At 35.5% G+C, this 22,816-nt stretch overlaps 2 protein-coding genes and 1 pseudogene across 6 annotated transcripts; 2 read left to right on the plus strand and 1 right to left on the minus strand.

Annotated features, from left to right (window-relative positions):
• Window positions 1-41: 41 nt before the first annotated feature.
• On the plus strand, window positions 42-4,727 carry LOC132634765 (protein ABIL2-like). Of its 3 annotated transcripts, none has more exons than XM_060350823.1 (10): window positions 42-179; window positions 376-516; window positions 1,124-1,206; window positions 1,305-1,455; window positions 2,346-2,445; window positions 2,531-2,623; window positions 3,063-3,114; window positions 3,208-3,296; window positions 3,879-4,015; window positions 4,200-4,727. In XM_060350823.1, exons 2-10 carry the CDS (start codon window positions 412-414, stop codon window positions 4,380-4,382), a joined length of 993 nt encoding a protein of 330 aa, XP_060206806.1. In that variant the 5' UTR covers window positions 42-179; window positions 376-411; the 3' UTR covers window positions 4,383-4,727. The 3 variants fall into 3 exon arrangements, with proteins under 3 accessions (XP_060206806.1, XP_060206805.1, XP_060206807.1); XM_060350822.1 differs by having other exon boundaries at window positions 77-241; XM_060350824.1 differs by lacking the exon at window positions 42-179 and adding an exon at window positions 274-293.
• Window positions 4,728-5,110: 383 nt separating this feature from the next.
• LOC132634764 (uncharacterized) lies at window positions 5,111-15,869 on the minus strand. Of its 3 annotated transcripts, none has more exons than XM_060350818.1 (14): window positions 15,498-15,862; window positions 14,055-14,277; window positions 13,864-13,938; window positions 13,504-13,578; window positions 12,471-12,568; window positions 11,227-11,461; window positions 10,269-10,366; window positions 9,824-9,959; window positions 9,551-9,667; window positions 9,095-9,217; window positions 7,192-7,531; window positions 6,252-6,448; window positions 5,872-5,936; window positions 5,111-5,487 (listed from the first exon to the last, which is right to left on the minus strand). In XM_060350818.1, exons 1-14 carry the CDS (start codon window positions 15,603-15,605, stop codon window positions 5,308-5,310), a joined length of 2,070 nt encoding a protein of 689 aa, XP_060206801.1. In that variant the 5' UTR covers window positions 15,606-15,862; the 3' UTR covers window positions 5,111-5,307. The 3 variants fall into 3 exon arrangements, with proteins under 3 accessions (XP_060206801.1, XP_060206802.1, XP_060206803.1); XM_060350819.1 differs by having other exon boundaries at window positions 9,110-9,217; window positions 15,498-15,858; XM_060350820.1 differs by lacking the exons at window positions 5,111-5,487; window positions 5,872-5,936 and having other exon boundaries at window positions 6,269-6,440; window positions 15,498-15,869.
• Window positions 15,870-16,246: 377 nt separating this feature from the next.
• On the plus strand, window positions 16,247-21,658 carry LOC132637058 (protein NLP6-like; annotated as a pseudogene).
• Window positions 21,659-22,816: the final 1,158 nt, after the last annotated feature.

A 22,816-nucleotide genomic window follows, 5' to 3' on the forward strand; every position in this document is an offset into this window, starting at 1 on the left:
TCTATATATATATATATTACCCCATCCTTTTAGATTCTTGGTGCCCCACAACCCCCTCTCTCACACACCTCTTCCCACCACTTGTATTATTGATCTTTTGTCCCCTTTTTGCTCTCTTTTCTGCCACTTTCTTCTTCTTCACAGTTTCCCAGATACAATTATTCATTTTTGAATAGCAGGTTTGTACAAAAAGATTGAATATTTATTTTACTTTTTGTGGGCTTGTTGGATATATTTAAAGGTCATAAACTCTTTTATCCTATATATTTCAGTTCATTCAGATAAATACAGGGGTATACTCTGTTTCTTTTTGTTATTATTTTCAAGAATAAACATACTATATTTAAAGCTATCACATAAATTCATTGGTGGCAGGTTTTTGAAGAAGCTTAAGTTTTTAATATCTAAAACATGGGAAATGAGCCTCCATTTTCTGCAGCAAATGGTCCTCAAGAAGGTTCTAATTATGATGAAATATTCATGCAGCATAGCTTGCAATTCTCTGATAGTTTAAAGGCAAGAGCTTTAATCTCCATTACAATTTCTATGTTCTTATGTTGTTTGGACTCTTCAAATATAATGCGTGTGTGTGTCGGGTTCTAGTGCATTTTTGGAAGATTTGATATGGTAATGGTACGATAAAATATTTGAAGAGTCCTAGCAAACATAGCATGTAAGATATGAATCTTGGTTTTCTGGTATAAATGGAAGTTTTCATTTTGCATTTAAATTTTCACTAATAGTGTACAAAATTTTTACACAATCAATGAAACTTTACTGGTTATAGCAGGTTCTCATTTTAGTAACTAGATTACTATATCAGTCTTGATACAGAGAGTTATCTACAGGGGCGGAGCAGGAGTTACAGGATTAGGATGAATAATGTATTCAATAGCTTTTGCTTAGATGTTGTATTAGTATTAAAAAATTCACTAAATATGTGTCAATATGTATTCCCAATCCAGTAACTTAAACAAGCTATTGGTTCGGTGGAAAGTTCAGAACCTATAAACTCCAAATCCCGGTTTCACCTCTCGTTCCCCATTACTGCAGACTCATTTTTCTTAATTATGTATAATATCAATGTATATAACTAAAACTCTTTTGCTGTTTGGGAATTTAGGACTTGAAGAATTTAAGGAAACAGTTGTACTCTGCTGCTGAATACTTTGAGTCTTCTTATGGGGAAAATGAACACAAAACATTGTGAGTACATTTCCATGCTTATTGAATTGTTTTGTGGAAAAAAAATTTGTTAATCAATTTTGTATTCCTAATTATTTGTTTCTTTGTTTTAAACGCAGAGTGATAGAGACTTTGAAAGATTATGTGAGTAAGGCTCTAATTAGTAGTGTGGACCATTTGGGCTCTGTGGCATGTAAATTAAATAGCTTCTTGGATGAAAAGGTAGATGAATTTTCTACAACCAAGCTTCGATTCTCATGCATGGAACAGGTAATACTTAGATTTATTGATAGTGTAAATGATTCATATAGTCGGTCCCAGACTTGTTTGGGACTCTGACATGATAGTAGTAGTCAGAGGCGGAGCTACAATGTTTAAGTGTGGTTTGGGCAGGGGGTTCGGCGAACCCAGTAGCTTTTGCGTAGACCCTATATTTGTACTAGAAAAATTCAGTAAAGATAGATATTATTTACTGGCGAACCCGCATACACAAAAAAGCAGAGGGCTCAATGGTAAAGAAGAGGCACTAAGCTCTCTCTTTCTCGAGATTTGGGTTTGAAACCTCACCAGTACCAGTGTTTTTTGGTTTTTTGCTATAAGCAAGTTTCTCTTTTTAATTCTGTTAAAATTCCAAACCCCCAAACCTTGAATCCTGGCTCCGCCTCTGGTAGTAGTTGTTGTTGTTATACTAAATAGTGTAAAGAATTCCTTTTATGTATTTTATCATGTAGCATGTAACGTGTCTTAGTTTTGAGGTTAACAATCTTACTTTTATGGCCGGTTACTTGTAGTTAATCTAATGTTAATACCAAACCGATGAATAAAACATATATAGTTCCATAACACTCATTTACCATCAAATAGCCTTAAAATTCGTATATACTGTCGATGTGTGAAAGTTAAACTCTTTTATAAGATGTTAACTATGAAGCGAACTTAGTTGTTTAAGACAACTTACAAGAACGATTAGTTTCACTGCAAACAACAACTATGTCTCAATCTCAAGTTAAGTGGAGACGGTTATTTGAATCCCTGCTGATCATGTCGCTCCATTTAAGTATTTTTTAGTCCAAAGTTATTAAAATTTAGTTTCCCTAATACTAAAAGATCTCTGTAATTCCCGTCTTACCATTTTTTTTTTCTGTGTTACTCCAAATTAGAAATTGCAAACATGCCAAGAAATTGTTGATCGAAGTGGCCTCTTGCAACAATCTTTGATAATTCTGACTCCAAAGCAACATAAGCGTTACATGATTTCAGGCAATTATTTTGTTCCCTCTATATTGCAATAATCATTTTTTGCTACTTTCTTAAAAACAAACAAATGTGCTTTCACATTTTGCAGCTGCAGAGACACAACCTGCAGTGCCAAAACCAAGACCAAGAAATAAGGAACACAACTTGTGTCCTCAAGATGACTTGCAGGTGCCTAAGAATGGTACATTATTTTGCCATATTCTTGTTCTCTTAGCGCCTTTGAATTCTGTTGAATTGTATGACCATCTCATCTAAGAGCTATGTTGCTCGGACTCTTCAAATATATTGCAGCATTCTTGTCCGATCCTCCAAAAATGCATAGCTTTTGGAGGATCCGACACACACCCGACAATATTTTTGAAGAGGCCTATCAATGTAGTCTAAAAGTTTTTAAGCCGTCGGAAGGAGCATACTTTTCATGTAAGTTATATCTTCAACAAGTTAAACTTTTAGATGGGATGACCGTACAATTTAATGAGGGGCGTGTTAAAACATAACAAATTCCAACAACTTACGCTTTTAGATGATATGGTCTCGAAATTTACAAAATTCTTTTAATCTTTGCCCTTTTTAGTTCTTTTTCTTTTTAACTTTCTTTGGTTCTTCTCTCTTGCCATTAGGTGATTGTTTTCCTCATCCTTTTCAAGCTCTACCATCTAAACAAAAGTACATGTAGGTTTTTCAATTAATGAGAATACTTATGATAACCCTTTCTTTTTGCCAATTTTGCTTTCAAAGTCGGTAACCATTTCAAAATTGATACAGGAAAAGGCCTCCCAAGATTTCATGGACAGATGCTTCTCCAAATCCTCTTAACTTCTCATTTACAAGGGTTGCCTCCACCAAAGAAGTTGGTCAGTACCAACTTAAACTTCTCAGTTATACACAGTACAATATTAATAGGCGTTTGGACATAAAAAATATAATATCTTGAAAAAATGTAGTATCTGAATTAGGTTGAACAAGGTATTTGGAAATTGTAGGTGTGTTTCGACAAGCATTTCACTTGAAAAACCTATTTTTAAAAAGAAATACAAAAATCAATCACATATATAACCAAAAAAATTCTTATTTTCTTTTTGGGAAAAAAAAACATTCTTTTGAACAGACATCTCCTGAGTAAATTAACACGGATTTAACTTATATGTGCAGGCAGCATAAATTTTTTTGCACTATTGTTTAACTTATTGTATTAGGTAATCTACCTTATTTTCCAGGTTACTAATCCCGCCTTTTATAGTCTTTAACTATCAGTTATATTTAGGTGATTTAACTTATTGTATTAGGTAATCTACCTTATTTTCCAGGTTACTAATCCCGCCTTTTATAGTCTTTAACTATCAGTTATATTTAGGTGATCTGATACTGTAATTTTTTGAACCCTGTCAGTATGTAGAAGATAAAAACTCTAGTTAACATATTCAATAATGAAACAGGGAAAAGATCAGTTTCACCACTTAAATTTGGTCTCAACCGTTCTGGATCCGTCAATAGATCAGTTTCTCCTCTGATGCGTTTTGGATCAGCCGTCAGAAGATCAATTTCTCCCAGCACTTCTAATATTAGACAGAGGGTAAGAACTTTAATCATGCAATTAAGATGTGTTGCTCGGACTCTCCAAAAATGTTATCGCACCGGTTAACATTTTTTGAAGAGTTCGAGCAACATAGCAATCGAGTACATTATGTTGGTGGAGAAGAAAAAATGTTTGTTCATGCTAAATGACCATATGTATCATATGTTTTGGGTAATAACAGTGTCCATCTGAGCCACGGAGGGCGATTTCAATGTCCATAAATCCGGAAAGAAACAGTGCAAAGGATATGCAAAATTACGCCAGAAAGAGTAAGAATTTACTAACAGCTTTCCTCAGCCGTCATGGTCATGGTCAGGGATCAAGAAAGGCAGGTATACCTTCCAAATACCACGACGATAGATGATGAAATCAGGAAATAGAGATATCGTCGAGTTTTCCCGAGCTAAAAATCAGTGCTTTCATCAATTGATGGTATCAACTACGTAGAAAAAGTAGGACAGGTTACAAGTATATGGGAACATGGCTTACTGCATGAGCAAAGATATGAAAATGCAGGTAGAAGAAAGTTTGGAAACTCTGTAAAATGTATACTATGTCGTTTCCAGGTTTATGCCAATGATCCCTTTCAGAAATGATAATTCTGAATAATAAGAGAAAGAAAAACGAAAAGATTGTATGTACAATGGTGCTTAATCAAAGAATAATCGAACGAATAAAGAGCAATGTAATTGAAAGTTCATTGCCTTCATCTTGTGATCATGTCAAATTGCTTCAACTTATCTTATACGTCGAATTGGTAAGTGAAATGTTGACTACAAAGAGTAAAATAAATTATTTAAAGCTAGTAGCACGATTTCAACTTGTATACAATAACAATTGTTTACTTCATTGCATCCACCGGAAGTTCCTATGAATCATGTCTTAAATACAATAGTCTACAAAACTAGAGGCGAATACATCAATTTTGGGTTTGATATTATTGTAGTCGTATTTATCTCTTTTGTAAACTTTATTATATTACATATAGTATTGGCAATATTGTCATTCAAAGTACACTAGCATTTTGAAATCAAAATGAAAAATATAGTCTGAGTTCATATAAAAAATTGGAACATAGTCCAGTAACGACAATATCCACAAATTTATAGCTTCATTTTTTCAGTAACCTTCAACTCTTTTTCCTTCAAATCAACAGTAATTATGAAGAAGCAACTATTTATAAACAATTCTTGTCTGAGCATATCCACAATAGGCGAGTCTGAGAATATCTTGAGAAAAGCCTCATTGATGGTATTTTGCTGATACATGGAAAAGAACAACACGATTGTCTAAAATCCAAGATCAAAACTAGGAAAATCATCCATTGTGCATGCGCTGTTGTCATGCTTAGATTTCATCTCGGTTGAGTGACAAGGGAACTGTGGAGCAAAGTCACTTGAAGCATCAACGATGACACCAGAAAATCCCTCTTGCCACTGGGTATCCGTCTGCTTGTTATCCGCAGAAGGCTAAAGAAAACACCAGATACTGTCAGAAAACAAGTGTTGGTGTCGTACAGTAATTTTCATCACATGGAACAATGTTATAATTGGCATTAGTGAATCTATTTGAGTAAATAATGGATGAGAAGTTGGTGTTCCAATATTCCACTATTAAAAGGTGATTGGCGTACATATAATTTTCCTAGTCGTTTCCATCAGAAACTAATACTTTAACTCCAAAGTTCCTCTTTTCTCCTTTGTTTCTAAACACCCTTTTCTTCCCCTACTTTTCAACTCCTATTCACTCTCGGCCTCTTATTTTCCTTTTGTTATGTAGGAGAAGGAAACTAAGTCTCTCCTCTTCATATTTGACTCAAACCTCAGAAAGGAACAGGGAGTTCAACGGCTTACCTTGTCAGACACATGAGTTAAGGTGCAGAAATCTGTTAATGCAGCCATTGAGCCGCTAGGATTATCTGCAAAGATAGAAGCAAATGACAGCAAATGTAATTAATACTACCTTCGATCCATCTTTATGTCATTTAGCAAAGCAAATTTGGTCAAAAGCAAATGTCACTTTAGGAAAGCAAAGGCATTAATTACATTTTTTCCATACTACCATGCTCTAATAAATGATCTATAAAATTTTCTAAAAAGTCTCGCAACAGTATCCTCAATTTGAGGAGAAAAGATTTTCTTAATGGGTGTGCCAAAACCTTAAAAGACATTTAAAATGGACTGGAGGAAGTAGGAAAATTGATATGCTGGTATGTTTTCTTGAGGATGCTTGCCTTGGTGGTGGGAGACAGATTCAGATGCTTTCTTGATTTCTGAAATTTTATTAGACCTGTCGTGGCAGACTATTTCAACTGCTTTAACCTTAGAGTCTGACTCAGGAATAGCCAAATGCTTCAGCTTCGCAGTTGGGGACCTTCTCTCTGTGAGAGCGCATTCTACATCACACGACCATATATCCGCCGCTGCTAATCTGGAAAAAATTAAGTCAGACCAAATATAATATGACAAGGACTAGTTTTTTTTTTTTTGATTAAGCACCGGGTGTCCGGGTCTCTTAGAGCCCCGACTAATCCCGGGGGTGCACAGGCCCTCGGCAAGGAGTTTCCCGCAAGTGCACCACGGTTAATTCAGGTTTTACCCAGTCCGATGGCCCTCAGAAATTGTTTGCACCCAGTGGGTTTCGAACTTGAGACCTTGAAAGGGAGCACCCCGACTAGTTTTTTTTTTTTTTTAATCAAGAATATGACAAGTACTAGTTAAAACTGTCATATAATCTTAACACATAAACAACTGATATGCCAAGTATCCATAGACCAATGTTCTTAAAATCAAAAAGTGCAAAAAAGCGACAAGGTCCATGGAGCTTGAAGCGAAAAGCGAGAAGTGAAGCGCACAAATTACGGAATATCAGAAAATATCAAATTTCTAAGAATTTAGTATGATAACAATTAAGTTGCAATTGAAATAACTAATTTTAGCATCCAATACATAATAATGTCGTATTAATCCTCAAAGTTGAGATTCAAAGAAGCCACTGATCTCGTCGGAATCACTTAGTGCAAACGCATGGCTTCATCTATGAAGAGATAACCACTTGCTTTGCATCGCTTCATTGCTTAGATGGCTTTTCATAGCACAACCATAGACGCATGAGCAGAAAAAGTTGACAATTAAAGGGTGGTTATTAACCTCGGAATGTCTTTCAATACTTACCCAGTAGACAAGCTTAATGACTCAGTTTGAGATACTCTTTGGTCGGCACAATCCGATGGTTGGGATATGCCATCCAAATGGAATGCATCAGTAACTTTCATCTTTGAGATTTTCCTGTCGTTTCTATGAGTCATGATAGTTTCTTCTACCTTATGCTCTGGTGAACTACCTTTAGCATTGAAGTATTGCATGAAATGTTCCTCTGTTTCTCTCTTAATAGCACTGGAAACAAGACCTGATGACTGCAGTACAATGCATTCGTCTGCATATGTGCTGCCCCTTACAGTGACAACACCTTCCGAAGTGATGGGTTTTTTAAGAATGGACAAAATTTCATGGGCTGTCATGAGACAAATAGTACCAATAGTTAAAAGATATTTAGCAATTGACTAGATTGGAAAAAAGGAAACACTGGCCTTACTTGCCAAAAAGAAGTAAGAAACTGAAGTTTCTTGTAACTCCAAGTTAACTAACTCGATGTAAAGCATATATGCATGTCTAATTCATCAGTTGCACTGGACAAATATACACCAGTCCTTGATATTTATCTTTACGTAGTATGAACTTGGAGATTATTGACTGATTTAAATATCAAACTAAGGTGGGATCTAATACTAATTAAGGCAAAGGCAGCTAAGTCTTATTCCCAAGAAAAATTGATGAAAGTCATTCATTGTCAATAATACAAATATACAACAGTGGAAGGAAATCCATTTCCACTGATAATTTTGTTTAAGCTAACGCAGAATAGTTATTGTCAGCATGTTCGTTTGCATAAGAAGGAAAAAAAAACATGTCATATCTACTTATCAAGAAACAACATATTAGTTAAAGGAGGGATATCAGCCTCTTTTTGTTACATTCTGATGACACCATATAACAGTTTTTCCCCAAATAAACCTTATGACTTGCTTAGTCGAAATGAAAAACATTGCATTTTGCTGACACTGTGTTTGGTTCCATGAAAGGGAAAGGATTGGTATAGGAGAGAGAAACTCCTTTGTTACTTACCTTAGGTGGAATGATTGATAATTTACTTCTGGATTATTTGGTGCGAGTTGAAGGACATAAGAGAGATATACTTCCTCCTTTTCATCCAATTGGAGGGGTTCAAAAAGCTTCTACACAGGAGAATCCAAAATTCAAACCACCACAGTTTGACTTCTGAGAATCCTTATATTCAACTCCTCCACTTTTACTTCTGAATATCCAAATTTCAAATCCTCGACTTTTAAACCTTACAAACAAGAAATAATTTATAACCCTCTTTTTCTTCTCCTCTTCCTATCATTCCTCTTTTACCTCAATGAAACGTCACAAAATGATTTAAACAGTAATAATTTTAACGTCAATCCCACTCTTCAACCCCACTTTCTGTTTTGCTGATCCTGTTCTTGTTTCTCTGTTTGCTCCATCTCTCCACTTTTGTCCTAAACCTCTGCTCCCCCCTTGTTACAAGTGATTGATATTTTGTTCCTTTTTTCTTCAATGAGAACTTAATTTAGAAGTTACTCGTAATGATTTTCTTGCAATCCACATATTCATCTTTTTTAAAAGAAAAAGCATTTCTAAAGTTAATTAGCCAGTTCCCCGCTAATCTAAGGTAAGGCGGCTCAGCAACTTTAAAACAAAATCTAAGTCCACAAATTTAAGATTACTTGTGCTTGTTAAGATGGTGAAGGAACAAATACTCAGAGCCTTCAGAAGTTCTGAATCGGTTTACCATTTTGAAGCCTCTTTGCTCCAAGCCTAAGTTGTGTGCCACATACAACTCAATTTGGTTGAAATCTTACAATTTGTTGTCTTAATTAGGAGTTCCATTGATTAACAACAAATGGATGAAAGTCACGAATGAATGATGTTGACCAGATATTCTGGAGAAAAGTTAAATTCTGCTCCTTACATATGGACAGCATACCTGCACGAACAGAGTTTGTTCCAGAGATCCTACAACTTGTGTTATTGTCAGCGCTTGCAGATTTTGAATCCACATGTTCTAGTGAAATAGCTACATTTTGAGGTTTCCCTGTTAAGCAATACCAATCAGAAGCAGGTAAAGTAAACATAATTGAAGCTATAGAGGCTGAAAGTAAGATCATGAGTTCTATAGCCTGTAATATTCCTTTTTGATGTGTAATCATGTATGATGCTACATTACAACAGGCTATAAAGAGTAGTGGGGGAAGGGCCGATTTTTGCAGTTTACTAATCTATATCTAAATATTTGTCAAAGGCACTAAACTTTGATGGCAGAAATAAAACAAAAGTACATGTAAAGACGAACTAAGCAAAGAAAAGGCAAGATTGCTTGTTTCTAGAGATCAACATTACTTAATACACCAAATTACCAAAGACTTACTATTAGGAATTGGCTTGTTGAAGGATGTTCTCCTACTTAATTTGATATTTTCGAGTCCGGATATTTTAATGTCAGATTGTGCATGCTCCTGTGAAGAAGCATCATTTTGAGGTTTTCCTGCACATAGCAATGAAATCAGGTCCATAAAGAACATAGAGAATTTCTTAAACTGATCTTATGTCAAGACAGTTAAACTGTGACTGCTAACTGATCAACCTTACCTTACTGATCGAAGAAAGCAAGAATTTTAGCCCTGTAGCATAGAAAAATTACCTTCTGGACTTGTCCTCATGTCACCAACTTCAACCAAATAATTTGGCAGATTCAACGTAGTTCCAGTTCTGACATGTTCTGATAACTTGAGAAACCTTCGGCATAGTATGATCCCATCTTCTGTAAGTAGAGTAACCTGACTTGTTTGTGGTGTGAGTTTATGTCAGAATCAGATCTGTAATATCATCAGCTAAACATTTTGATTAATGTTTGAGAATAATCCAAATTAGGAAGTCAAAACATAGTCGGTCAGTTAATGCTGAAAATCTGCAAAGATCTAGATAGCTGACTGATTAGCTTCAGAAATTATTTGCAACCATAGAAATATTAGGCAGATAAACTACTAAGATAAGCATCGCCATGCTTATTAACCAAATCCTTGGCAAACTCGACAAAGGTGAACTAAATGACAGTTGTAGGGAGTGTGGATGGATATAGGACTAACCTGAGATTGGTAGGAACCACATGATGAAAGTTTGAGGATTCCATTACTGTACTTTTTTGCCTTCTGAGTTATTTGAGTAGTATACATGACATCCCATTCTGCACTCAAAGTATAGAATAGTAGTTTAAACAAGTCCTTTAGTGGCACTCTGTCCTGTATCTTTTGACCAATTTTAGCATGATGCTGAGTTTAAGAGTAGAGTTCATTGGTTACTAGTGTCAGAAGACAGTGAATCCAGAAATAGAACCTTTTGACAACCTTACTACTAATAGAAAGGGGAAAGATGCGCTCAATCCCTTGCTTCTTGCTCCAACTTAGGAGTAGGGGCTCTAGAGCTTTTTCTGCAGTCTGCTATGAGCAGAGTAGTAAAGCCACAGAGGGAAAAAAAAAAGCAAGAAACGGTTTCGTTCGATCGACGGAATCAATAGTACTTTCACTGCTGTGGACCGTTTTTCATAAAGCACCTTTGGGCAGCAGCTACTATTATGATCCAATTTCGAGATCAATTCAACAATGAAACTCTTTAAGCAATGAACTTATCTATGTCAATTTGAAGATCATCGTTGCATTGAAATGCTGTAAGGAATACAAGTTCTATATAATTCAAATGGCACACTTATAAAGCTCAGATTATGCATGGATTCAGGGCTATTTCTATAACTGAACATGAGGAAAGAGTTTCCATTTTAAGATAGCGGACAACTTGTTAAAATAGCCCAACAAGTGAAACATTATAATCAAATTATATACAAAAAATATTTTTCAGAAAACCTATTGAAACGCAGTCTAGATTCATAGAAGCTAGCCATCCAAAATCGAAGACATGGAAATTTCAGATTTTCATTTATAAGTCCAAGATTGTTTTTCTTAAAGAAACAGAGTCATCTATTATAAGGTGGAATTCTACATGAGCATCAAACACATATTATCTTTACCTCACTGAAATGTTATAACCTACCAGCTGGCAACTTATTATGGACAGCAACTTCATCGTGTATTGGTCCTCTTTTTCCAAGTTCCGTGGTATGTTTTCCTTGAGGAATGATTTGCTTTGGAGGCTTTTGGTCCTCCTCGCATTCTCCTATCTCCACTAAGTGACCATCAAATGTTACCAATTGACCAGACATGATGCTCTCATTCTTTTTGAGAAACCTGCTGTCTAGGAGTCTCCTGGTTGCATCATACAGCATGATCTGGAAACAATCAGCAAAACTTTTTATTCGAAAAAATAAGTCAGCAATATAAGGACATAATATTGAGCATAACTATGCACTTCTATTTGAAAATTTAGAGAAAAGAAAGGCACCATTTTTTCACAAAGTTTTACAGCTGCAGTTCAGATAAGCTAGTAACAAAACCAATCTTTAAGAATTAGATGCATTGAAGCCACTGAAAGCAGCTTACTTAGGCCTAGCTTCAGATCTGAGAGTTGTGTGAGTTAACGTGTGGGGCTTTGATCAAAAGATTATGAAATTATTTTTGACAAGTGTTCGACTACTTATTTACTGTCACTCATATTTTATCTCAAATAGATCTTCTTTGTTGCCTCCCTATTACAACTGGCTCCAACATCTATTATTTTTCTCTTTATCATTCCCCCTTCCTCTTGATTCGCCCCAAATTCCCTGGCAATGCCTTCTTGGCTCTTGGTATGTGGACCTTAACTAGATGTTCAAAAGTTAACAAAGAGGAGTAGAAAGTTTTGGTAAAGATCAAAAATGTTTTCTTCTAATGCATGCCTTGATCAGAAGTATGAAACGTGAGGTCATATTTACCCTCAAAGTTTTTTTTTTTTTTTTTTTTTGATAAGTTACCTTCAAATTTGAAACTCTCCAGAGACCCAGAGACGATATCCAGTGTTGCTATGAATACATGTACGCTAATAAGTTCTAAAATATTCAGACTTTAGCAGTTTCTCTTGCATTAGCAAGACCTTATAAAGGAATTTCATTGACGTCAATGGGTTAATCTTTTAACTTGCTCTCATAAGCAGGCAGCAGCAAGCTTTTTGCTTTGGCCTGGGTAGAGGGAGCTTAAGGTAGGTGATGCAACTGTAACACAGATTCTAACTATTGGACAAAAAAAGGAGCAACATATACTTTTAGAAGGTCAAGCACACAGATGTAAGTGACAAGCTGATGCTTAACTGTGGAAGGTGTTCAATACGTATCAGTTAGATGAGAAATAATTGCAAAAACCAACCTGCCTGCAATGTGAGCTAGACATCACAAGTTGTAAATACCCATCATGGAACTTCTTTGCCTTTTGGGTCATTTGTGTCGTGTACAATACCTGCCATTCTGAATTAAAAATCAAAATAGAAACTCATTCTCAGAAACTACTGAAAGATGGAGAGAAAATGCAATCTGTGAGAACTGAATTTTAAATCCAGTAGTGGAAACATGATTAACCAGCTTTACTTGTATTATCATCTCAATTGAGCCTATTCATTCGACTAGAGCACGTCTTAAGAGAAGAAGGTACTAGTACATTTCTAATAGTAGTCTGTTTTAAGATTTGTTCAAAGTATAGTTCAGATACGAGAAAGTAGGATTTTTGTTAAAAATATGTTACACCCCGACTAAAACAAGTCAAGGTTGTACTACTTTAATGCAATCGTTTTTAACTTCATCTAAAGGTGGGGTGGGGGGGATTTGACAGGCACCTCCCTGTATATTCTCAAAACCCAAAAGGTGAATACATGAATGAAGGGAAGATAGAAACTGACATCTTCATAACGTAACGAAAAGATGAACAAGTTTTTCTTCTTTTTTTTTTTTTTATAAGGAAGATAAACAAGCTCGTCTTTTTACAAAAAAATGTGTCTCTATGAAGACTAGTTATGTGCGGGTACATAAGAAACATCCTGCTATGCAGTGGTCTGAAAATGAAATGGGAGGGATGCAGCTCGTTTCAAAGAGTGAACATAAAATTATGAAGAGTGAACATAAGAACCATTCTGAAGTAATTTTCTTGTTTTGCCTTACAGCTTCAAATGTCCTCTTACTTCCATAGACAGTGAGTGAACCAAGAAAAAGTACTGGGGAAATGCTGTGAAAGTGCTTCAGCAATTCAGTTCAGGAAATTGGATGGACTGAAAAAGAAATTTGATCTACTAAATTTGGACTAGATGGAGTAAATTTATCAAAGTTTCTAAGCATGAAACAAGAAAATTATTTACCATAAAATGCAGAAAAAAATAGGTAGCGCAGTTGCTGCAAGAGTATTTTCCTACCTTCTATGCTTGACTTTGTCATGTCAAGCGAACCTGGAGAAGAACTATATTTGTGTACTTCACTCTTCTTGAACTCTGCAAGTTGAAATTTGTTATTGAAATAGTTCACTCTCGGAACAGTAATAGATGAAAGACATCAGATAGATTAATAAACGTTGGCTTGAACTTTCAGACTCATATTAAACCCATAAGTGCATAATCTCACGATCAGAGACTCAACGATAGGAAATCATGTGTTTGTACAGGCCCTCATGAATCATGTTGTGAACTCCATAATGTCAGAACCAGTGACGAAAGAAAGAAAAAAGGACACGTTATTGCACTATGCTGATATAGCAGGAAAGAAATCATCTGACAAACCTCTAATAATCTTTTGCGATGGGCTTAGAGGACTTGGGAATGCTTTCCTTTTTCCCAGATTAGATTTCCTATTATCTGAAGGAAAAAAAAGAAAGTGTTGCAAAAAGAATAATCATGTGAAAACTATAAAATTGAAGAACATCAAATTGTAAACAACTGCCCCCCAAAAAAATAAGAATGTTGACAGATACCAGCGGCAGTTGAGCCTTTTCCAGAATGCAGTAGCCCAGATTCCTGAGACTCTTTCTTAATTTGTTTAGTATTTAATATGGGTATAGGTTTGTGATCGCCGTGAGGATCACCAATATCAACAAGGTAAGAATCAAATTCCAATGTTTCGCCTTCTTTGACATCAATATCGTTCTTCAAAATCTTAATGCCTAACAGCTTCTCACAATCATCATAGAGCATTACCTGTATAAGAACCAGAACATTTTGATGTTATACATAATTGCTTGATGATGTATTTTACCAGAACCCACAAACCCTTTCTATTCAACTGTCAAGGCTAGTCCATACACCCCCTTACAAACATAGTATTTGTTTAGGTACCAGTAAACTCCTCGATAGTAGCACTAATAGGACTCTAGCAGCTTGAGAATTCAGGCAAATCCAGGATTTAATGGTAGTGAGTACATCAAATACCATAATCCACATCGTTAACACGTTTCTTAACATTTTCTATATATTTTGACTCCCATACTAAGGCCACTCACTGCTTATTTGCCGATCTGCCTTGCTTAAGATGCCGATCTGCCTTGCTCAAATTGAATCATGTATTAATTCCGAAACAACTGGTTAATTTACATTTTTTTCCGGGAAATTTTCAAAAATATGCAGCTTTTGAAAATTATTACGCCACGTAGCCGTTATACAATGTTATACAACATTATACCTGGGGAAAGCATTATACATAATGTATCAACCTTGTATAAAGTGTATAAAAGCAGTTTATACACAAATATGAGCTAAATCGGGTAACAAACTCAAATTAAGGACTACGTGGCGTAAATATTTTCAAAAACAGACATAGAGTGTCATTTTTCCTTTTTCTTTCCCTCAAATTAAATGTGATATCTACCAAATTAGAAAGCTGAGCAACTAATAAACTGCTTTTTTAACCAGTTTCAATTTGTATAAACAAGCAAATGGATCTGAAAATGGATCTAAGCACGGAAATATGAAAACATACCTAATGAAATACACAAAATCCAGACTCAAATTGAATCATGTATTAACTCCGAAACAACTGGTTAATTTACATTTTTTTTTCATCAAATTACATGAAACGTGATATCTACCAAATTAGAATGCTGAGCAACTACTCTCTCCCCCGATACTTTTCGCTTCCCGAGATTCAAACTGCGTGAAATTTGCCCAGCATTTTGAGTTTATTTTATCACCAAATTGATATGAGAAAAGTTGCAACTTATAGTACTTTTCATGCAGTTTTCAAATATATAAATTTTAATCTTAAAATATTAAATTTATCTAATTCAATTTAACTTCAGAGTTTAGTCAAATTGAGTCTAAAAAGGCGAAAAGTATCACATTTTTTCAACCAATTTAAGATGTATAAACAAGCAAATGGATCTGAAAATGGAAAATCTAAGTACGGAAATTTGAACATACACCTTGTGGCTTGAGGATTGAAGTTCTAAGAAGCCATCTTGATAAACTTTTCGTTTCTGTTTGAGATGTTTCGTGTACGTAACGCTCCATTTCTTCTTCGCATCTCCCATTGTCGCCCAGCAGATAGCAATTCGGCGATTTTGCTTTCTCGAAATACAATGGATGGTTCTAGAAACTTCGAGAGAATCGTGGAATTTGGTGCCAAATTTTGAGCGGGAAATTCACGTTGCTTCCACTGTACTCTGCTTTCAGTGTTTTGAAAGGATGAAATATATTATCTCAGAATAACTAATTCCATGATAAGTTATTCTTGTATAACTTGTTTCCAACATTAGGGGTCATTTGGTAGATAGTCAAAATTATCTCGGGACTAATTTATTCCATTTATTGGGATTATTTTATACCATCTTTTAGATGGTATAAAATAATCCCAGTATAAGTGGGATAAGAAGGTATAAGCTGGATATCCCGACACTAATTTTTGTACCATATTTGGTAGAAGGTATAAATTTATCCCAAGTACCAAACATGATATAAAAATTAGTGCTGGATATCCCAACTTATACCTTCTGCCAAACGACCCCTTAGTGTATAACTAAACCGTTGTATATATAACGTGCTACTTTCTAAATCAAGGCATTCAATTAAAGGTCTAAGTTCCAGGAATAGGAAATTAAACGGTCGACTTCCGGAAGATAAAAAAAAAATCTAAGTTGGCCGGAGATATTAAAATTCAAGAAAGTCGCTCCACATGGCGATGCAAAATGGCGTCGCCGCCTCTAAAGGACTCATACTTGTCGGCGCAGGTCCAGAGTCTTCGATAAGGGTGTTCAAACTTCGAAGAGGTATATACATATAAAAAAAATCTATCGATGGGTGCACAGAGAAATTTAAGTCAAACTATATAAAATATTAAGCCAACTCATAAAAGTACTTGTTATAAAATTAACAACAGTACAAATCAAAACTAACGTAAAAGTCAACAAACGAAATTCTTTTAGTGAAAGTATAATTTGAATATGTTATTCAAATCGTTCGAGAAGGTAAATAATTAATACTAGATACTTTTATTTATATAAGCCACTACAGAATTCCAAAAAAAAATCATTATTCATGTAGTGCATTTTATTTAGAGGACTAAAATTCTATAGTATTTAAAAATATTTTCCTATTGAAATTTCAAATTGTATCACAAGGTATTTTAATTAGAAAAGATATAATCCAACAAAAAAAAAATTGAAAAATAGAGCTAGGCAACTGTGTTATTATCACCAAGATATTCACGGACAATGAAAAGGGAGTTTTTACTTTGCACCTAATCTTTTTATGCATATAAATCAATTTTAGTGCAAAGACAACAAATTAATTCTCTTCTTTAAATAATAACAAATTATTATTCTCATCAAAATTTTAGTGTTCTTCCAATAATAATAGAAAGAGCCCTTACAAGAATTATATTATACGAGGGAATCATGTTGTTAAAATAAATAAAAAATATAAAGGAGGAGAGAATATTTCAAAAGATAAAATTAGTAAACAATAAAAATAAGATGCTCCATTTGAAATTAAATTGTTGATGTCAAAGATGGGCCTTAGTAGTTAGTTTGCAGCCCAAGCAGAACACTACTTCGTTTTGGAAAAATGTAAAATTGAAGGCAAGACGAAAGGAATCGAACTTGTGACCCTGGATTAAATTTAAACACCCTTGACCGCTGAGCCATCATTGTTGGTATTGTCAAGGGTGTTCAAGAGTTTGCATTTATCCGATATATACAATATATTAACTATATATACAATGTAATTTTCCGGCGAAGGGTGTTCGGCTGAACACCCTTCCACTAGTGTAGCTCCGCCCCTGTATATACACACACAGAGAGTTCATCACTTTATATATCATTTTATAGTTGCTTTAATTCTACTAGTCAATCAATAGGAAGGAAGAAAGAGAGATATTTGTTTTTGTTCTGAAGTTCGAGGAAATTAGCTTAGTTTAGCTGATAATTTGGAACTTTGATCTAATAGAAAATGATTGTTTATGTAACTTTATTACTACTCCCTCTGTTCCAGTTTTGTATGACATAGGTCGGATTTCAAGAAACAAACAAGAAAATCTTTGACCGCGATGTAATTCGCATTTCCTTTAAATACTCTACCTACCGGAAATGCTCTCACCGGCAACAGTCTAAAGCTCTCTAGCTATCCTAGATTTCTCACTTGTAAGCCACGAGCTTATACTGTGTCAAGTTTAGTCAATGGCGTCTCAATAAAATTAGTGGCTTAGGAACAAGTTTTAATCTGCAGCCTTAAATACTTGTTATCTAAATCTCTCCAGTTATCCTTAGAGTTCTCACTTGTAAGCCTTAGGGCTTATCAATACTTGTTGTTTCCAATATTTTTGGAACTGTGTGTCAAGTTAGTTGACTTAGCAAATATTCTATTGACTCTTTGAAGAGAAAGATAGATGATGAATATGAGAGTATATATAAACACATCGGACTTACAGTTCTTTTAGCTCAGTACATAGTAAAAATACATGTTATGCCAGATAGCTCCCATTTGGCTATAGATTTTGATGTTAAAACTTGAATTTAAGTTTTTGAAGTTGTGATTTTGAAACTTGAAGTTGTGTTTGGACATGTTCATTTTACTTGGAAATAATTTGAAGTTCTGTGAGTGGAGTTGGAACTTGAAAATATTTTGAAGATAAATGTTCAAACTCTGATCAAATTTCATGGCCAACCAAAAATTTAAAGATAAATTTTTAAAATCTGATCCAAAATCTATGGCCAAACGCTAAATAAGTATTTGGTTTAATTGTGAAAAAACGGGCTTTCTCTTGGAAAATTCAACTCTATAGGCTGAAGATTGCATGCTAATAGGTTTCTGTCCTAGAACATTGATATAGCACGAGATCCAAGTATGTTCTTTTCGTCTTTTGACAAGTGCAAAAGGTTAAACTTTTTGTTACTCCTAAAGATTTCTGTCCAATAATATTGACCTAAACTAGTTGTTACTCGTGCTATAGGTTTTTGTCCAGTAACACCCATTTCCAATGTACAAGGACTTGATTATGTATGTACGAGTGTTACTCTGACGTGCAATAGTCTTTCTACAATTAGACTATGTTGGACTAGCTACACCAAGTGATTAATGTTGGCATCTTTAACTTATATAATGTAAAGCTGATAAAGGATATAGAATGATTCATATAATCGGCCCCAACTAATATTGGGATTAAGTCGTAGTAGTTGTTTTTCTAAGTGAAATATAATTGACATCATTTGGCTGTTGAGACTGAAATATAATTGACATCATTTGGCTGTTGACATCAACGAAAGATTCATATGTTATCCTTTTCCGTTTGGAGCAGATACCGGTGATCATGAGGCTGCACCTGAAACTTTGTCTGTCACTGACGATAAGAAGAGAATTCCTCTACCAATTATGGAATTAACCCCTTTAGATTATCGGGAGGGGTCTAGCATAATCAAGGAGCGGATGACACAGGCCCTTCGATACTTCAAGGAATCAACGGGAGAACGGGTGTTAGCTCAGGTCTGGGCACCTGTTAAGAATGGCGGTCGTTGTGTGCTTACAACTTCAGGGCAGCCCTTTGTTCTTGACCCGGACTGCAATGGGCTTCATCAATATCGAATGATTTCTTTGATGTATATGTTTTCTGTGGATGGGGAGACTGATGGAGTTCTAGGACTTCCTGGCCGTGTCTACCGGAAAAAGTTGCCAGAATGGACTCCAAATGTGCAGTATTATTCCAGTAAAGAGTTCCCTCGTCTTAGTCACGCCCTGTATTACAATGTTCGAGGAACTTTGGCTTTGCCAGTATTTGAACCATCTGGTCAGTCAATGTACTGGAGCTCATAATGACCTCCCAGAAAATCAACTATGCTCCTGAAGTTGATAAAGTATGCAAAGCACTTGAGGTTGGTTCTTGTATCATTTCTGTTACATATCTCTCAAACTAGTTGTTATGTCTCTCACTGACACTCAACATCTTGTTTGCTGCACCAATTCTGTGGTGTCTAAATGTTACAGTTATCTATTAATCTTATCATACTCGCTAACTTCTGAGGTTATATTCATTAATCAAAGTGGTGACAAATTTTCCAAATTTTCTGTAAGTGCTATGCCATCCATCATTCTAAAATTCTTTATGGAAGTGCGCATCTCTGGCTTGCTGTATCATATTTCTAGTAGTCAGTTTAAATGTCTTTTCAAGTCATCAATAAGAAGAGCAAAAGGAGGCGGTTTTTGAAAACTGATATCTTGCTTTTGATTGTTGTGTATTAGTGTCAAAATCTCAAACTGGACTATCAACAGGCCACTGTCCAAAGTTTTTGGAGAATCTGGATGAATAACCTGTGTCAATTTCAATTAAGTACGTTATGCTATTTAGAATGAATCTCAGGCTATTTGTAACTACTCCCTCTGTCCCAATTTATGTGATACAATTTCCTTTTTAGTCTTTCCCAAAAAGAATGATACATTTCCTTATTTGACAACAATTTAACTTTAGACTTTACCTTTTACGCGTAACGGGATGATCTATAACCACACAAATATCTTTGGCTTATTTTAGACCATAAGATTCAAAAGTCTTCCTTTATTTCTTAAACTCCGTGCCCAGTCAAACTATATCACATAAATTGGGACGGAGGGAGTATATACTATAAATCTAGATTTGTAGTTGTATTCTAGAATCACAGACTGGATGACGTTTCGTTCTTGTGGCGAGCAAAGCTGGTGAGGAACTGAGTATTTCTATTAGTGTATTGCAACTTACCAGTTTTCAAAAATATTTCTATTAGTGTATTCATCATTCTTTTGGATATTTTGTAACTTTGTTAGATGCGATCTGATGAACTGGAATCTCCCTGTATAAGATCACAGCTGTCTTTTGCTTCCATATGCATGTAATGGATTGCTTTCTGTCCTCCTGTGATTTGATATTTTTGCTGGTTCATGCATGTGCTCTTCACTGCATGGGATATCAAATTATCAGCTAGTGTTGATTAAACTATTTTGATAAGTACTTGTGTAGTTACTAAGAAGTTTTTAGTAGGAAGATGCATCTTCATGTAAACCAAATGCATAGCTTTTTCAATCCTCTTTTTCTACATTGAAGATGAGCATAAAAAAATTCAGTTTTGTTAAATGGCTTCAGTTTTTCTGCAGGCAGTGAATCTGAAAAGTTCAGAGATATTGGACTACCCAAACCATCAAGTGAGAAAAAAAAATTCTGGACACATCTCATCTAACCTGCTGTTGATTGTTGTCTGAATAAGTCTATGTCGTTGGCTATTGTGTGAACCAGACCTGCAATGAAGGTCAGCAAAATTCATTGGTTGAAATCTTGGAGATAGGTCGGCAGAATGTATTGGTTGAAATCTTGGAGATATTAACAGCCGTATGTGAAACTTATAAATTGCCTCTGGCTCAGACATGGGTTCCATGCAGGCATCGCAGTGTTCTGTCTGATGGTGGTGGGTTTAAAAAGAGCTGTAGCAGCTTTGATGGAAGCTGCATGGGACAAGTTTGTATGTCCATGACAGATGTAGCATTTTATGTGGTTGATGCTCACATGTGGGGTTTTCACGATGCCTGTGTCGAGCATCACTTACAAAAAGGACAGAGAGTTGCTGGAAGGGCGTTTGCTTCTCAAAAATCATGTTTTTGTGAAGATATAGGGCAGTTTCGCAAAACGGAGTACCCCTTGGTGCACTATGCACGTTTGTTTGGGTTGTCTCGTTGTTTTGCAATCTGCTTACGGAGTACTCACACTGGCAAGGATGATTACATTTTAGAGTTTTTTCTGCCACCAAGTGATGGAGACTACAGTGACCAGCTGGCTTTGCTGAACTCGCTCTTATTGACGATGAAGCAGCGTTTTAGGAGTCTTAGCGTTGCTTCCGGAGAGGAACTTGAGAGTGACTGGGGTTCAGTTGAGATTATCAAAGCATCCACGGAAGAGAAACTTGGTTCGAGGTTTGAATTTGTGCCAACCACCAAATCTCTTCCTCAGCCTGCTAGTGTAGCAAATGGAAGGATGCATCCTGATCTAAGATCTAATGGAAGAGCAGCAGTCCCCTGTGGCATTGGCATTGAATGTGGCAAAAAGTGCAGAAGGCGTAAATGGTACAGCTAAAGCTCACAATCGTGCAACAGTCCCTTTTCCTTTTGCAAGAATATAGTCACCATTCCCGATTCTGACTTTCTTGTTTTCCATAAACATAAAACTCTTTAAAAAGATTTTTGTCATATGTTATGTGGTTTGTACAACCACGGTCAATCATCCAAAAAATCAGATTTCTTGGTTGAAAGATATGTTGCCACAAACAAGTGATCTTCTTCTTCTTAATTGGTCGACTTGAGCATCTGCTTCATATTTTGGAGATTTGTTTTTGCAAATCACTGCTTCATGACCAAGTTGAAGTTGGTTGCAGATCTTACACTGTGCATCTGGCTTCATTCAACATTTAAATGGAGAATGACTTTTTTTTGCCACAGTGCTGACAGGGTGGGTAATTTTTATTTGAATTATTACCTTTGCTTTGAGTTTTGTGGTTGGCTATCAAGGTTCCTTTAGCCATACCATCTTGCCTCGTAAGCCTCCTTTGCTCTTGTGCCTGCAATGTATTTAACAATTCTACCAAGGTAATTTTGGACAGATCTTTTGTGTTAAGGTAGTTATGGATACTTCATATCTTTCAGGCACCGTAACAAGAATTTTTTCAACAATTCTTGAATTTTTAAATTCAGTGCCAAGCAACCTTACCTTGTTAACAATGCCAAGACGCCGGTCTAAGTACTCTTTGACGTCTGAGTACTCTTTGACGGTCTCAGATTCCTTCATCTTTTGCAATTCAAATTCTCTTATTAAATTCAACACCTGCATGCCTCGTATTCTTTCATCCCCTGTGTACTCATAATCCCAAATTTCTTTGGCTGTTTTGAAAGCCATAACTCTTGTGAAAATTGTTGAATCACCAGCAAACAAAGTTGTTTTCGCCTTTGATTTTTTGATTTTCTTTTCTTTTCTTTTCTTTTTGGCTTTTGATCTGGGCCACGATGGGATTATTTGGCAGTGGAAGAACATCAAAATCCTCTTCCATGGCCTCCCAAAGATTTAAAGCCTCAAGATAAGTCTCCATTCTTACTGCCTAGGGATGGTAATTCTCACCATCAAAAATAGGAGAAGCTATTTGAGAAAAATTATTTTCACAATTGATCTCACTCACATGTCACTCAATAAAATGGCTCTAGATACTAATTGTTGGTTTTTAACAAAGAAACGTAGGAAATA

The sequence above is a fragment of the Lycium barbarum genome, chromosome 4, assembly GCF_019175385.1.
Source record: "Lycium barbarum isolate Lr01 chromosome 4, ASM1917538v2, whole genome shotgun sequence".
Taxonomy (NCBI): Eukaryota; Viridiplantae; Streptophyta; class Magnoliopsida; order Solanales; family Solanaceae; genus Lycium; species Lycium barbarum.